This window comes from Panthera pardus, unplaced genomic scaffold, assembly GCF_024362965.1.
Source record: "Panthera pardus isolate Hobbes unplaced genomic scaffold, ASM2436296v1 HiC_scaffold_11, whole genome shotgun sequence".
Taxonomy (NCBI): Eukaryota; Metazoa; Chordata; class Mammalia; order Carnivora; family Felidae; genus Panthera; species Panthera pardus.
In genome coordinates this window covers 8,343,260-8,356,570 of record NW_026526666.1, presented here as the reverse complement: position 1 = coordinate 8,356,570, position 13,311 = coordinate 8,343,260, and the positions used below count along the sequence as shown (strand labels likewise).

The 13,311-nt window shown below is 45.7% G+C and overlaps 1 protein-coding gene across 1 annotated transcript in view; it reads right to left on the bottom strand.

Moving 5' to 3' along the window:
* Positions 1-5,058: 5,058 nt before the first annotated feature.
* The window catches only part of CASQ2 (calsequestrin 2), a 63,822-nt gene continuing 55,569 nt past the window's right edge, over positions 5,059-13,311 (bottom strand). Inside the window, exons 9-11 of the mRNA XM_019457942.2 lie at positions 10,915-11,015; positions 8,702-8,776; positions 5,059-7,151 (exon numbers count right to left, since the gene is read on the bottom strand). Of these exons, the coding sequence (XP_019313487.1) occupies positions 6,939-7,151; positions 8,702-8,776; positions 10,915-11,015 (389 nt within the window). The 3' untranslated portion in view covers positions 5,059-6,938. The remainder of the gene's footprint in view (positions 7,152-8,701; positions 8,777-10,914; positions 11,016-13,311) is intronic.

Genomic DNA, 13,311 nt, shown 5'->3' with positions numbered 1-13,311 from the left:
TTTGCGCTCTTGTATGATTTTGATACCCTCTTAAAAACACGTCAAGGTTCTGTGAAAACCAAGACAATTATAATGATAGATTGAATGAAATGTGGATTGCCACTGTAATGAAAGCTATCTGTTGTGATCATTTTATGCTCAAGAGAATGTTTTAAAATGAATAGATAACTGGACATTAAAATCGTAGGCTCTAAAAATGAAGATCAAATGGGCCTTTTGAATAAATCAGCAAGTGAAAAAAGATCCTGGAGTTAAGTAGGGAGGAAGAAAAGTGTCAGACCCTGGATTTGTTGGTAAATATTGGATTGTTTTGGTGAGTGGTTGGGTAATTCAATGTTAATTATTGAGGGATTTCAGATAGGTAGGTCTATTCAAAAGGAACTTGATTATTTTCCAAAGAAATGTTGGAACTTGCCTTCTGCTACACTCAGCTACTTTTTACCTGGATAGAATGCTGATAGCACACAATCAAATTCTCACCTGTTGCATGGACAGGGGTCAGAGAAAGCAATTGATTTGAAGATATTCACTGTACAGATTATTGACAAATTCTGTTTCTCTGGGCCATCGGCCAAGACGTGCATACTTTATATCTGCACAAGCAAACCCTGCTGGAGAAAAGATTAAAGTTGCCTGCAGACATAAACCGAAGAGTCCTCTCTTTTTCATTCACTACCCATTCTACTGCTATGGAATTTTGGAAGAGTCTTGAGAATATCAGATGATAAACTATCAGATTATGGAAGTGGAGTGAGAGATACCAGAAAGGCACCAGTTAAGTCACTGCCTGCATACCCAGTGCCAGAGACCGGGCTCACCAGCAGTGGCGTGACATGGACATTGTCCCTGCTTCCGGAGAGACTTGGCAGTTCCCTGCTGGTGTCAACGTGTCACGCAAGCATCTTCTGGTTACACAGGCTAAGGTTGACCTGGAAAAACAAAAACTGCATTCGACTTTTGGGTATGTTCTCTGTATTTACAGTTGAATGTGTTACTGAGGTTCTGAGAATTTGTACTATTTCAGACTAGATGATGATGCATTTGAAGGACTGACACAAGCTTCTTTAAACATTTTCCATTTCTAGCTTTTTGCTCAGCGCTCCCATCTCACCCACTCATTTCTGCCTTCTGTGATCCGCGTGTGTGAACAAGCGTCAAAGGGCCGTTGATTGAATACTTGAGCGAATGAATGAATGAGAACACGATAGCATATTCAGGGCTGAAGCTACCAGCCACAATCTAATCACATGTGATTATTTTAAGGGAATCATTGGTGTTTTGGAGGGTCCTAGGGTTAACCTTGAGCATTCTAGCCATCGCTACTCTGAAGAGTTCAGACTGTTAAAATGCCAGATTAATTCCAAAGAGGTCCTTAGTTCACCTTGCAAGCATGTGGGTCTGCAGATGCATTACAATAAATGCGCAGTCAGGTGGCTGTGGTTATCCTGTTCCCGGAGGGTGGGGTCTGGGATTTCTGCTGCCATCCCATGCCGCTTTGCGTCGTGGTGCCTGTATTTCTAGGTGACTGTGCTTACCTGACTAAAGAACTTCACACATCGGAAGCTTCCTCACTGAGCCAAAGAGTTCCTGTGTTCGTATTTTATTATTTTATTTATTTTATTTTATTTTATATTTTATATTTTATTTTATTTATTTTATATTTTATTTTATTTTATTCTATTTTACTCTATTCTATTCTATTCTATTCTACTCTACTCTTTTTAGCAGTTGGCTCTCCGAAGCAACACTGAACAGATGACAGCATTGCCAAAAAGTCCCTGCATGACTTTGGATAATCACCAGCATATTCTTAATGGTACTAATAGCTTTTGATAATCACTAGCACATTCTTAGCGGTGCTAATCACTGTTAAATTAGCTTTGCGTAGGGCTTAGAGAGTACTTAGTCAAACAAGTTTATTAAGTACCTATCAGAACTTAGGCACTGAGGATAGAACAGAATTAGACAAAGTCTTTTCCCCAAGGTTGCTTTCAAACGAATAGACATACACATAAAAGCATAATAAATTGTAGTTTCTATAAGAGAACTTTACACAGGGTGCAGTGAGGGCTCAGCAGATGAGGTGGCCAGTTAGCTCCAAGAGTCACAGAAGAGTCGTAGGATGCACCCTACTTTATACTTAAGGTAAGATAGTTGGGAGTTCGCCAGGCAGGCACAGATGGGAAAGGACAGGCATTCCAGTAGACGGAATAGCATGAGCCAAGGCTTGGAGCTGTTAAGCAGCCAGGAAGTTTCCACAGACTTTAGCTTCTAAGAATAGAGGAGGCAGGTGGTCGGGAAGCATCATGGGAGATGAGGCTGATAAGGTGGATAAAAGGCAACACACATAGACCTTGAGTGTCCTGCAAAGGAAACTGGCCTTTACGTAATTACAAAGGTACACCTGACCCCGTAGCCTGTTGCCAGTGGTGCTGATAAAACAACTTCTGATAAAACAACCACTGGGCGCTATAATCCCAAATGGGGCATCTGGACGCCATAATTCCAAGACAGACACTCCACGTAGGCAGCAGAAATCACCCCGTCTCGTCCGATGCTTTCCTAATCCAGGATCCCAGATCCCGCCAGCATCAGTCAGCGCTACTCACACTTTGCTTTCTTCATACGGAGGCGAGACACTTCAAGGACTTTGGGTTTTACAAAACCCATCCCGTTTCTCCTCCCCAACCTCCCACGACACATCCCGGCTCTGCATTCACAATCAACGACCTTTCCATTCATAGCTCACTCTTTGGCTTCTTTTAGTCAGAAAAAAAAAATTTTTAAACACATACTGGGACTAGAGAGTCACTGAATTTTAAGCATGTGTGTGACATGATCGGTTTTTCATTTTAGAAAGATCACTTGATCGCAGCACTCAGGCTGGGTTGGAGATGGGAGAGCAGTTGGAACCCTGCTGTAACCCAAGTAGGAGATTGTACAGCCTCAGTTACACAGCAGGGGTGGGCGCAGAGGAGAGCCCAGGACTTGCTCCCTACTCGATGCAGAAGCAGGACACAACAGAATGACTGTAAGATTTCTGGCTCGAACACTGCCAGAGGGGGATACCTCTTCCCCACTCCTCTGCTTCTATGAAGAAGGATCATTTCCTACGTGCTGCTGGCCTTTTGCCTAAACCTTACTCCTGTCCTGAGATAGAGCGAGTTACCTGGTTAGTGGGTAAACAGACCTTTGTCCAGATTTCTTGGGGTGAAGTTCTTGGGGGTGAAGTTAGTGTGGAGGGTCTGGTTTTTTTCTCTTCTCCTCCATCCTCGCCCACTGAAAGGCAATGGCCTTGGTCCTCTCTACAAGTCTGATTCCCTTGGGGAGCCCGCAGTTGGAGGCAGGAAGCTTGGGAAGCCCATTCTTCTCATATCTAGTCTCCAAATTGCTGCTCTTCTGTAATAATGGTGATTATTAATTATTATTATTAATTACTAACATTGCACTGCTGACTTCTTGACCTAATTTGGGGGAGATCTTTAAAGCCCCCAAACTGCGTTGATCTTAGGTGCCTAGGGGACCTCCAGATGAAGCTGTCCAGGAGAGATGGTTGGGGTGAGGGGTTTGAAAACAGGAGAGCCTGGCTAGAGATACATGATGCCGGTAACCACAGGTGGAGTGAGATCACCTGGGGGAGTAGATGAGCCGTGGTTCCTAGCCTTGGCTTGTGTCAGTCCCCAGTGACTCTAAAATGTAGACGGTCAGTCTCCAGCTCTGTAGATGGCACATCAGGGTGTCTGGGCTCAAGACGGGCATCTGTGTTTTCTAAATAAGCTTGGAGGACAATATTCTGCTGCTCGCTGAGCAGGGTGGAGAATCCCAGTGGGAGTGGGAAGTTGGAAGGCAGAGCCCCAGGACCCACCAGCACTTACGAGGGGTGAGTATGTCTGCATGTATCAGGATTGTTGATCAAAACCTACTTGGTAATGATCTATGACAAATGACATTACTAGTATGGGCTTCCTGCATTATACACACTAGGGCCTGGACAGTACACAGCCTTATTGTGGAAAAGATCAGCTCATTTCTAGCTATGAGATGTTACTTAAAAAAATACACTGAAAATGATTGTGCATTCTGGATAGCACAATGAATTTTTTCCCCGACAGGATGGCCAGAACTTGCAGTTCTAATTAACCTCCATTTCAAATATGGGAAAAGTTGAGTACGGCCTCCAGGGAAGGAATATCTTGGCTTAAGCAGCGAAAAGAATTGTGGGAAATTCACTTGCGTCCATCTCAGGACACTATCCAAGGAAAAGAACTGGGATCCTTTGATTGCTTAATTTAAGGAATTTGATTTAGTTTAAATCCTTGATTTCAGTATAAAAATGAAGTTACATTTATACTCCTTTAAAGTGTTTGTGTGGCCCTGGGAAAATTCCTTGGGCCGTCTGAGTCTTCACTTCCTCATCTGTAAAATGGGGAGAATAAGAACTTTGTGAGGATTAAATGACATAATACATGTAAAGCACATAGCATCATGCTCCAGGCACACACCAAACATTCAATAAATACCAGCTCAAGAGGTTTTAGACCAATAACTAAACAGCACTACTACATACAAACAGTACTAACTTAACACTCAGTGCTTCTAACATGGGAGTACCACGACATGATTTAGACTTAATGCATATTACTCAGCCTCCAGGAACAGGGAATTTTTCCTGGGCTGGAGAACAGACCACTTTCATGACAGACCACATTCCTTGACTACTTGAAAGATTAGCTTCAAAGATTGCTTTGAAAATTTACCTCCCCAAGAGCTTATTAGAGGTGTGGTTGGGTCTGGCTGGGTCACAACATAGTCCAGCTTGGGAAGTGTCTGCCTTGCTTTGTGAAGGGGAGGCCTTGTAAGCATTGTTATCCAACAGCGCTGGGGAATGATACGTATTCTGGTGAATCAATCATTCACCCACCAGTTCAAGAAACGAGTGTGTACTTTGTGCTGGATAAAGTGCTAGTTGCTGAGGATACAAAGATAAATAAATTCCTTGCTTCCAAGAAGCCTACAGTTTAGTGAAAAGACAGGCACATAAATATGTTACAATTTAAATGATTTTTTAAGTTCATTTATTTATTCTGTGAGAGAGAGAGAGAGAGCACAGCAAGGGCAGAGAAAGAGAGAGAGGGAGAGAGACAGAATCCCAAGCAGGCTTTGCACTGTCAGCACAGAGCCCAGTGTGGGGCTCGAACCATGAACCTGAGCCGAAACCAAGAGTCGGATGCTCAACCGACCGAGCCACCCAGGCGCTCCTATGTGTTACAATCAAGGACAATTTCCATGGTTTGGGGTATGCACAAAATTCCATGGTTGCAGAGGAGAAGGCAGCCCCTTCAGATCACCTTGACAATTGGATACACAGTGATACCACTCTTCCAATATGGGACTCCATGAAGAGGAGGAGGAGAAGTTTAGGGGAGAAGGTAATGAGTTGGGGTTTTGCCATGTTGTTTGCATTGCTTGTGCAACATCCAAACCAAGATGAATGGGGTCTAAAACTAAGAGAGTGGTCAAGGTTAGAGACCCAGACTTGGACGTCATTAGCCCACAGGTGGTAGCTGATGGGCACGGATGATAGTACCTTGGAAGAAAGTTAGAGTCAAGAGATACTGTGAAACACTATCATTTAAAGGGCAGGCAGGGAAAGAGAGGCCAGAAAGGAAAACAGAGGGAACAGAGAGGTAGGACAGGAACCAAGAGAGAATGAGCAGGATCAGGAAAACCAAGCGAGGATTTCCAAGATAGTCTCAATATTTTCAAAGTATAAGTTTAATGGCAGTGTTAGTTGGCTACTATTCCATACAAGGATTACCCTATTTCCAAAGCATTTGCACCATGTCTAACACGTGTTAAAAGATTGAGAAAATAAATTAGAACGTTATAATGCACACTTACTGCTAAAACTATCAAGCACAATGTAACTTCTAGATAGTTTTGAAGGCACTTTGGGATTCTCTCAGTGCCTGAGGGCGCCATTATGAACTCTAGCTATTGTCCTGTGCAACTGTGGGAGGGCTGACAAATGGAGCATTGGTTGACCTCTAGATAAACCAACTTTCACTCCCCAAGGGAGGGCTCACTAGCAGCAACAGAGAAGGGTATCTAGATCCCAGTTCAGACTAGGAAGCCAGCTGACTCAATCAGGGGCATGAACCCAGAAGAAAAAATTAAAAACCTGTAATCCTCCCACTTTCCCCACCCCCTTGTGCATAGTGCAAGATTTGTCGTCGCTAAAGGGAAGTTCAGAAAGCAAATCTACCCCCGATCCCAGATCCTAACGTACTAGAAATGATGGTGATATCTGTACACATGGGGTTCAAGGCCTCCCGGTAGCTATCCCAACACTTGGATCTGAGCTCATAAAGGTCTCACCTACACTTGAAAGAATCAGTTTAACTGATTTATAAACTCGTTTCTAAGGCTGAGCCCTCCCTAAGAGAGAACCTCTTGCCTTGAGGAGGGATCCCCACTGATGTTCCAGGCACGGGGGCCAAATGGATTAATTGCGGGTCTCCCTGGGCTCCGACTGTAAGGTCACTCTATGCTCGGAGTTTGCCAGCTGTCCATTCTGTTACCATCACATCAAAGACAAGTAAACTTGAGTAGCAGTGTCAGGGATTGTTCGACCAGACCACTGGATTCCAGCACTGCTACGACCGCTGACAGTCTGGCAAAGAACAAGAGTTTTTCCAAGACAATCAAGACAGTCCACATGGCAATAATTCCCCCACTTGTTCCTGCTGAGTGGGATTACTGGGTTTAGAGGCATTTGCTGAATGGTACAGCTCCTGATGAGAAGGGGTTGGGGAAAGGGATGGGCAAGGGGGAAGGAGCCGGCGGGCGGAGGCCAGGGCTGTGTGCTGTCCCCCGCCGTGCTGTCTGCATGGTCGTGTAGCTGTGATTTTGCTTTGATCAGTCATCCGGGGTGGGGGCTACTCATCATCGTCATCACTGTCATCATTATCCTCATCAGAATTGTCGTCGTCATCGTCATCGTCATCGTCGTCATCATCCCTGTCGTCATCTTCATTGTCGTCGTCTTCAGTGTTTATCTTCCCGGAAAGCACATCCTCGATCCAGTCTTCCAGCTCCTCAGCTGTGGGCAGGTCGTCATCATCTGGGATCTCCATCCAGACGCTGTCGGCCTGCAGCGAGGGACCGAGGGACCGAGGGACTGAGTGAGTGAGTGAGTGAGTGCAGGAAGGACGAGTCAGACCAGAGGGGTCCAAGCAGCCTGGCTCAGTTGTCAGGGACATGTGCACACTGTTAAATGTGAAAGCCTCAATGCAGAACACTCTGGGTAGTATCGCACTTGTGCAAGATAAAAGGAGGGGTGTGTGTGTGTGTGTGTGTGTGTGTAGTTTGTGCAGAACGGTTTCTGGGGAAGGAGGAAGAGTGTGGAGGCAGGGCTGTGGAGGGTTGGCAGGGGAATGGGCGGAGCCCAGCATGCTGAGACTGGCAGCTGCTTCAACCCGGCCCCTCCTTAAGATGCCACCTCCCCCCACCCACACACCCTGAATTTCTTCCTTGCTTCTCCACCCTGGAGTAGTTCCTCCAGATCCCCAGCACTCCCCACCCTAACCTGCCTGCTCTCCTTATCCCAAGCATTAGGTCGTTACTGTGGAAAGTGCTTGGGATGGGGAGGAGGGCCAGGATTGGGGCGGTTTCCAGGGGTATTGAAATCAAGTATTATTATGAGTTGTAATTATGTTTGCACTGGTTTTTTCCCCCTCTGATTACATGAGCATATCTACAAGACACCTATTTAATAAGAACAAACATGTATATAACATTTCTGGTAGGATGGCCATGAAACCACTTACCAGTGGTTCCCTCGGGGAATGGGAAAAAGTAGAAGGTCAGGGCAGTGGGAAATACTTTTGCTTTTCACCTTATCGTCTGCTGTTTTACTTAAAAATGTTTTAACTTGAGCAAATTTTAAAACTTGTTTATTATTATTAATTTAAAAGGCAGTTTCGAAAATAAATAAGTACAGAATTCCCCAGGTGACCAGACTCCCAACAACAGGGTAAAAGGACATTGCTACCTGGGCCCCATTCACAAGCATTTCCACCGCCATTAATTAGGGCTCTAATGGCTTCTCTGTGACCATCTCTTTCTGTCCATTATTTGCCCATTATCTGTTGTATCTGTGCCCCCTTGTGTTTTTTGTTTTTTTTATGGTGGAGTTGTATCAGACATCTGGGCTGAGATCTAAAATTCCTCATGCTCTGCCAGTCCGCCACACGAGCTTGCCTCCCTGCCCTCAGTTCAATGGCACCTGCATGGTGAGAAGAGGCCCCCTCTTCCTGTGTGATCTTCCTCCCCTTCTCCTGTAACCCCCTTGCTGACCAGCCACTGTGCAATGGAAGCTGCATGTGTGGGTTCTTTTGCATTAAAAAAGTTTGTTGTGCTTGGGGAGAAAATTCACAGGAGAGGCTACTTGGGTGGAAAGCTCCAAATAGTAAAACAGGACAGCTGGCCCTGTAAGCAAGGAAATATGGCCATACATTTCCAAGGAAGTGCCCATGGAAGCGAATCATGAAACCATAGATTAAGACTGGCTCAGACACTAGGCTTGGGCCACACCGGCAAGTTTTTCATTTCGGGACAGGCTAGACTCGTATACGTGGTGGCCCAGTCAGGACGGGACAGTCTGAGGGTGCCTGAGCAAGCTTTCATGGGGTATACTCACATCTGTCACATTCACCACCCCAATCTGTGGCTTGAATAGATCAATCTTGAAAGTCTTTTCCCAATAGGCAACAAGCTGAAGCAACAACAAAAAAAATGAGATTAGACGGCAGACAGAGGGCATTCCCTGTTAAGGCCACATTTTGTGGCTGGACCCACCTGCCATCCCATCATCATAGGTCACCATTGATTAAAGGTCTCCAAAACATCTGCGGGCACTTTGAAAACTGAAGACTTGGCCTCAGCCCTCAAGCACTTTAAATAAGTATGAAAACAAGATGTTATAACACAAACTATGAAAACATGTAATATAAAATCTTCTACAGCTGTAAGGAAGAATATTACAGAGATGGTCTGACGTTGATTCCCAAATTACTTGTGGCTCTTTTATAGTTTATGTGTGGCGAGAGAGCCATTTTCCCCCACTTCTCTTTCAGTGGCCCATTTAAAAATCCCTTACCTTGCACTACTCTGATCCACGAGGTGGCTGGGAAGGTAGTGAAGTGCCATCCAGTTAAAAGGGTTGGTGGCGGGGGAGGCGTACGTTGCCAGGCTTGGGATCCACATGGACTAGACTGGGGGGGGGGGGGACTAAAGGAATAAGGGGCCGTGGGGCTAAGACAGTGCAAATGTTCAATGACAGAAAGTCTCCAAGGCAAATATATGGCTTGATGGGGACCAGGGATAGTCAGGAACCTGGATGTCGGGACAGTCTAAAGATTTCTCCTTTGTAAAAACCAAGATAAACAAACACACAGGGCAGGTTGGGAGAGCTGCTGGCCATCTGCAAGCCTGCACAACAAAACAGTCCGGGTAAACTAGAAATACAGTCTGGCACAGGCTAACTAAAAAATGTCATAATATCTAGGATCTTATGAGGCCATGACTCTGTTACGATTACCCAGAATGATGACAGTGACCTCAGGTGTCAGGAGAGTCTCTGCCTTCGATTCACTTGCTCTGTATGTAGGGTTGGGTTTCAGGACCCTCAAACTCATGAAATCCCCTCCATTTTGACTATTTAATCATGATTTGATCCATCGTGTCCTATGCAACAAATGGTAATTTTGGGAAGAAGACAAGTTATCGTTTGTAATCTAATGATAACTAAATGTGTACTGGTCACCAGCAGCTGGCTCATCCTAAAGTCCACTGACTAGCAGGCAAAACTTTGACATCACATAGTCCTGGGTCAGGATATCACGTCTACCACATAGTAGCTTCAACCTCGCCAGCTGTTTTTCTTTTCATCTGTCAGACAGGGATTATGATAGTCCCTACTTCATAGTGTTGTCAGGAGGATTACATGAGATGGTCCGTGTGAAGAATTTACTATGGTTCCAAGCATACAGTAGAGTAAATTAGTTACATCCATTATCACGACCACTGGGCTCGTGTGCTGTACGAATTCTGTTTATTATTCTCTTTAGAAGTAAGCATAACCCTCTCTCTCTCAAATAAAATTTGAAAAAACTGGCTCAGGTCATGATCCCAGGGTCGTGAGATCGAGCACCCCCATCGGGCTCCGCGCTGAGTGTGGAGCCTGCTTGGGATTCTCTCTCTCTTTCCCTCTGTCCCCTCTCCTCCCTCTCTCTTTCTGTCTCAAACAAATTAAAAAAAAATAAAAATAGGCATAATCAAGGCTTTCTGGCCGTTGATCACTGACACCAGCAAGAGTTTGGACTTTAATTTTCTTACACATTCAACATGTGCTAGATACAATGCTAGGACCTGGGAGAACACAATGCACGTGGCAGATGGTCTTTGCCCTCCAAGAATTTGCTCCTTCTCTCCATGAAGTTCTTAACTCCATGCAAAATGTTCAGGTCTGATTTTAATTTCTTAGTAACTCTGGTTCCCTTGGAATGACACTCCCCCCTCCCCCAGAACATGAAGGAGGCGATAGCAAGGGAGGTGGTGGGATGGGGACAGCAATGGACGTGCTAGCAGAAGAAATTCACCCCGCTCACTCGCGTGGGTGGGCCGGAGGAACCCCTGGTCTCCAGGGAGGTGAGTGCTGGGTCTAATCGTGTCAGTGCGAAAGTCAGTGTTGCCCCAGTGGCCAAGGTCTCCCACACTGGATGGGGGTGGTCATCGTGTTTCTGCAAGTGCGTCTCCTGCTTCACCCCCTGCTCATGCTCCCGGGACTCACAATAACACAAGCATGAGACTGTGAAGGTGACCGCCAAAGGTGCCAGGGTCTGAGCCACTCACCAGAGGAAAGTCATCCGGGTCAATCCACACGATGCTCAGGTCAGGGTTGTCCGTGTTGTCCCTGGCAACCTGTTTCAGGATTTCCAGGAACTCGTAACCATCTGAAGCAGGATTCGAGAAGGCTGAGTAACCCCAGCACAGACATGGCTTCCAACACCAAGAGCAGGGAGTGTGGTTTTTCCACGAGGGTTTCTTAGGCTTATTTGGTGCATACCCTTAATTATAGGATTATTCTATAAAATGAGTCAGATGAGAACTCCAGCCGCAAAGCAGCTTCCTCAAAGGAAATGATAAAAATTTTAAATAAAAAAATTAAAAGTTCACAGGGAAGCGGCTGCTTCTTAACTCAAAGCTGGGCTCCATTGGCTAATCTGCACATGAAAACTGACCAGGCTTGAGTCAGCAAGTACAATCCTAGATCAGAGGAACCCCTGCCTGGTCCTCGGTTCCCTGTGACCTCTTTGGAAACCAGTAATTTGCCATCCCTGAGTTCTACATACCAAGAACATGTAGCCTGGATGCTTAATTTTCTACAACCTGGAATTTCTAAAACTTTCAAATTATGCTTCTGATTTACAGCTGGTTTCATAGCTTTGAGATAGCAAATAGGGTTTCTCTTCTTCCCTCACCATTTCCTTGTATGTCTGCCTTCCCCCAACCAGGCAGCAGCATTCATTGCCCCCAGGGGAGGGATGATTCATAAGAAAAGCAGAGACAAGCCTTGTGAGCCTCAAGAACACAGTTTTTTGTTTTTTGGGTTTTTTTTTTTTTTTGTAATAAAAATAAAAAATTAAGCCTAAACCTTTAAGGACTGGGAGCATAAAATTTATACCAGAAACAAAAAGTTTTGGAAGAATGTTTAGTAAGAAAAAGCACACCCTAACCCCACTACATCCCCACCCGACTCCAAACTAGAAACAAAGAGTGGAGACTCTGGGAAGTATCTGAGAATGAGCTCTGTGCCTGTGCGTATGTATGTGTTTGCGCATACGTGTTTTTACGTGTGTGTGCACAGATGTAAGCTGGTGTGTACATGTGTGTCCACACACAGAAACTCCACACTTCCAGGGAAAATCAGAGCATAGGGGCCTCAGGCTTTGTTTCAGAATGAAACTCAGGAAAATGGAAAGGCCCCCGAATCTCCTGGAGGACCCCTCCGTGCAGGAGCACTGGGGCAGAAAGGTCTGTCCCGAGGCCCCACCGAGTTCTCTGTGGTTCTGAGGAACATGGACGATGCCACAGTTGGGATGGACAGGACCAGAGGTGACCTGCTGGGAACAAGGGCTGGAGACCATATGCAACCACAGCCGATGCCAACCAGGTGAATAGTGCACCTGTCTGTGCCCCCGGGAAGCGGCAAGACCCCGGACCTCTAGGGATGGTGGGGTGAGGGTTGGGGTGGGGGGCATCGATGATCAGACCCAGTTCCCACTGGGTACAATTCAGGTTTGGTTCTAGACAATAAAGTTCCATGTCTGGCCTAGCTGATGTGTGGCCTGAAATGTACACCCTCTCTACAAGCAACTGGCCACCTGCCTCCTAATTCAGTCTGGTAACTGCCCTTTCATTGTAAAGGTTTCTTCTTGTGCTGAGGTCCCAGGCACTTGGTGCTCTTCTCTGTTTAACAAGCCTCGCCCCTCTCCAGGAGCTCTAGCCTTTGCTTGGTAAAGATTTTTCTCTGCCCTTCCTCATCGCCAATACATTCCAGGCAAAATGCATGCGATCCTTAGCAATTCGTCTCTGAGTGGGTGGAGTCACCCACACTGTCACTAGCTCACGCTGCTAACTGTGAGATTCAGACTGGGCCCCCTCAGGCCTTGCTATCTGGAGAGCAGAGTTACTGCTAGTAGTCAAGAGGCCGCAGACTCTTCCAGCAGAGATATGCTCTGCCTGGGTGATTTTTCCACCTAGTTTCTGAATTACGGGTCTCCCTTGATACCCAAAAGTAGAACGTTCCTATGAACCAAAATGTTGTAAAGCGAAGAAGCAATAACATTCTATAAAATCCAAAATCCTCTTTGGATTTCTTTTCATTAGCAAAAGCAGGTGTTAACATAGGACTTTTGTAAAAGCAATGTGATGTAAAGCAAATGTTCGGTTAGCGAGGGAAACCTGGAGATCACGAGTTACCTTCTAGGACAGACCCTTGTGAGGAATAGGGCCGCAGGCTTTAGAGTTCATTGTCATTGTGGGGATTGGATGGAGTTGGGTCTGGGGATATTACTCCTGGTGCCTGTAGGAGAGGCTGAGAAGGTCGAGCACTGCGTATTATGATACATAACCCACAGATTCCCTGTTCTGTGGCGCAGTTCTATTTCCTGATATCTGGACACCACAGATCTCCCTTCTCTGGGGACAGAACCGTGCCACAGAACAGGGAATCTGTGGGTTATATAT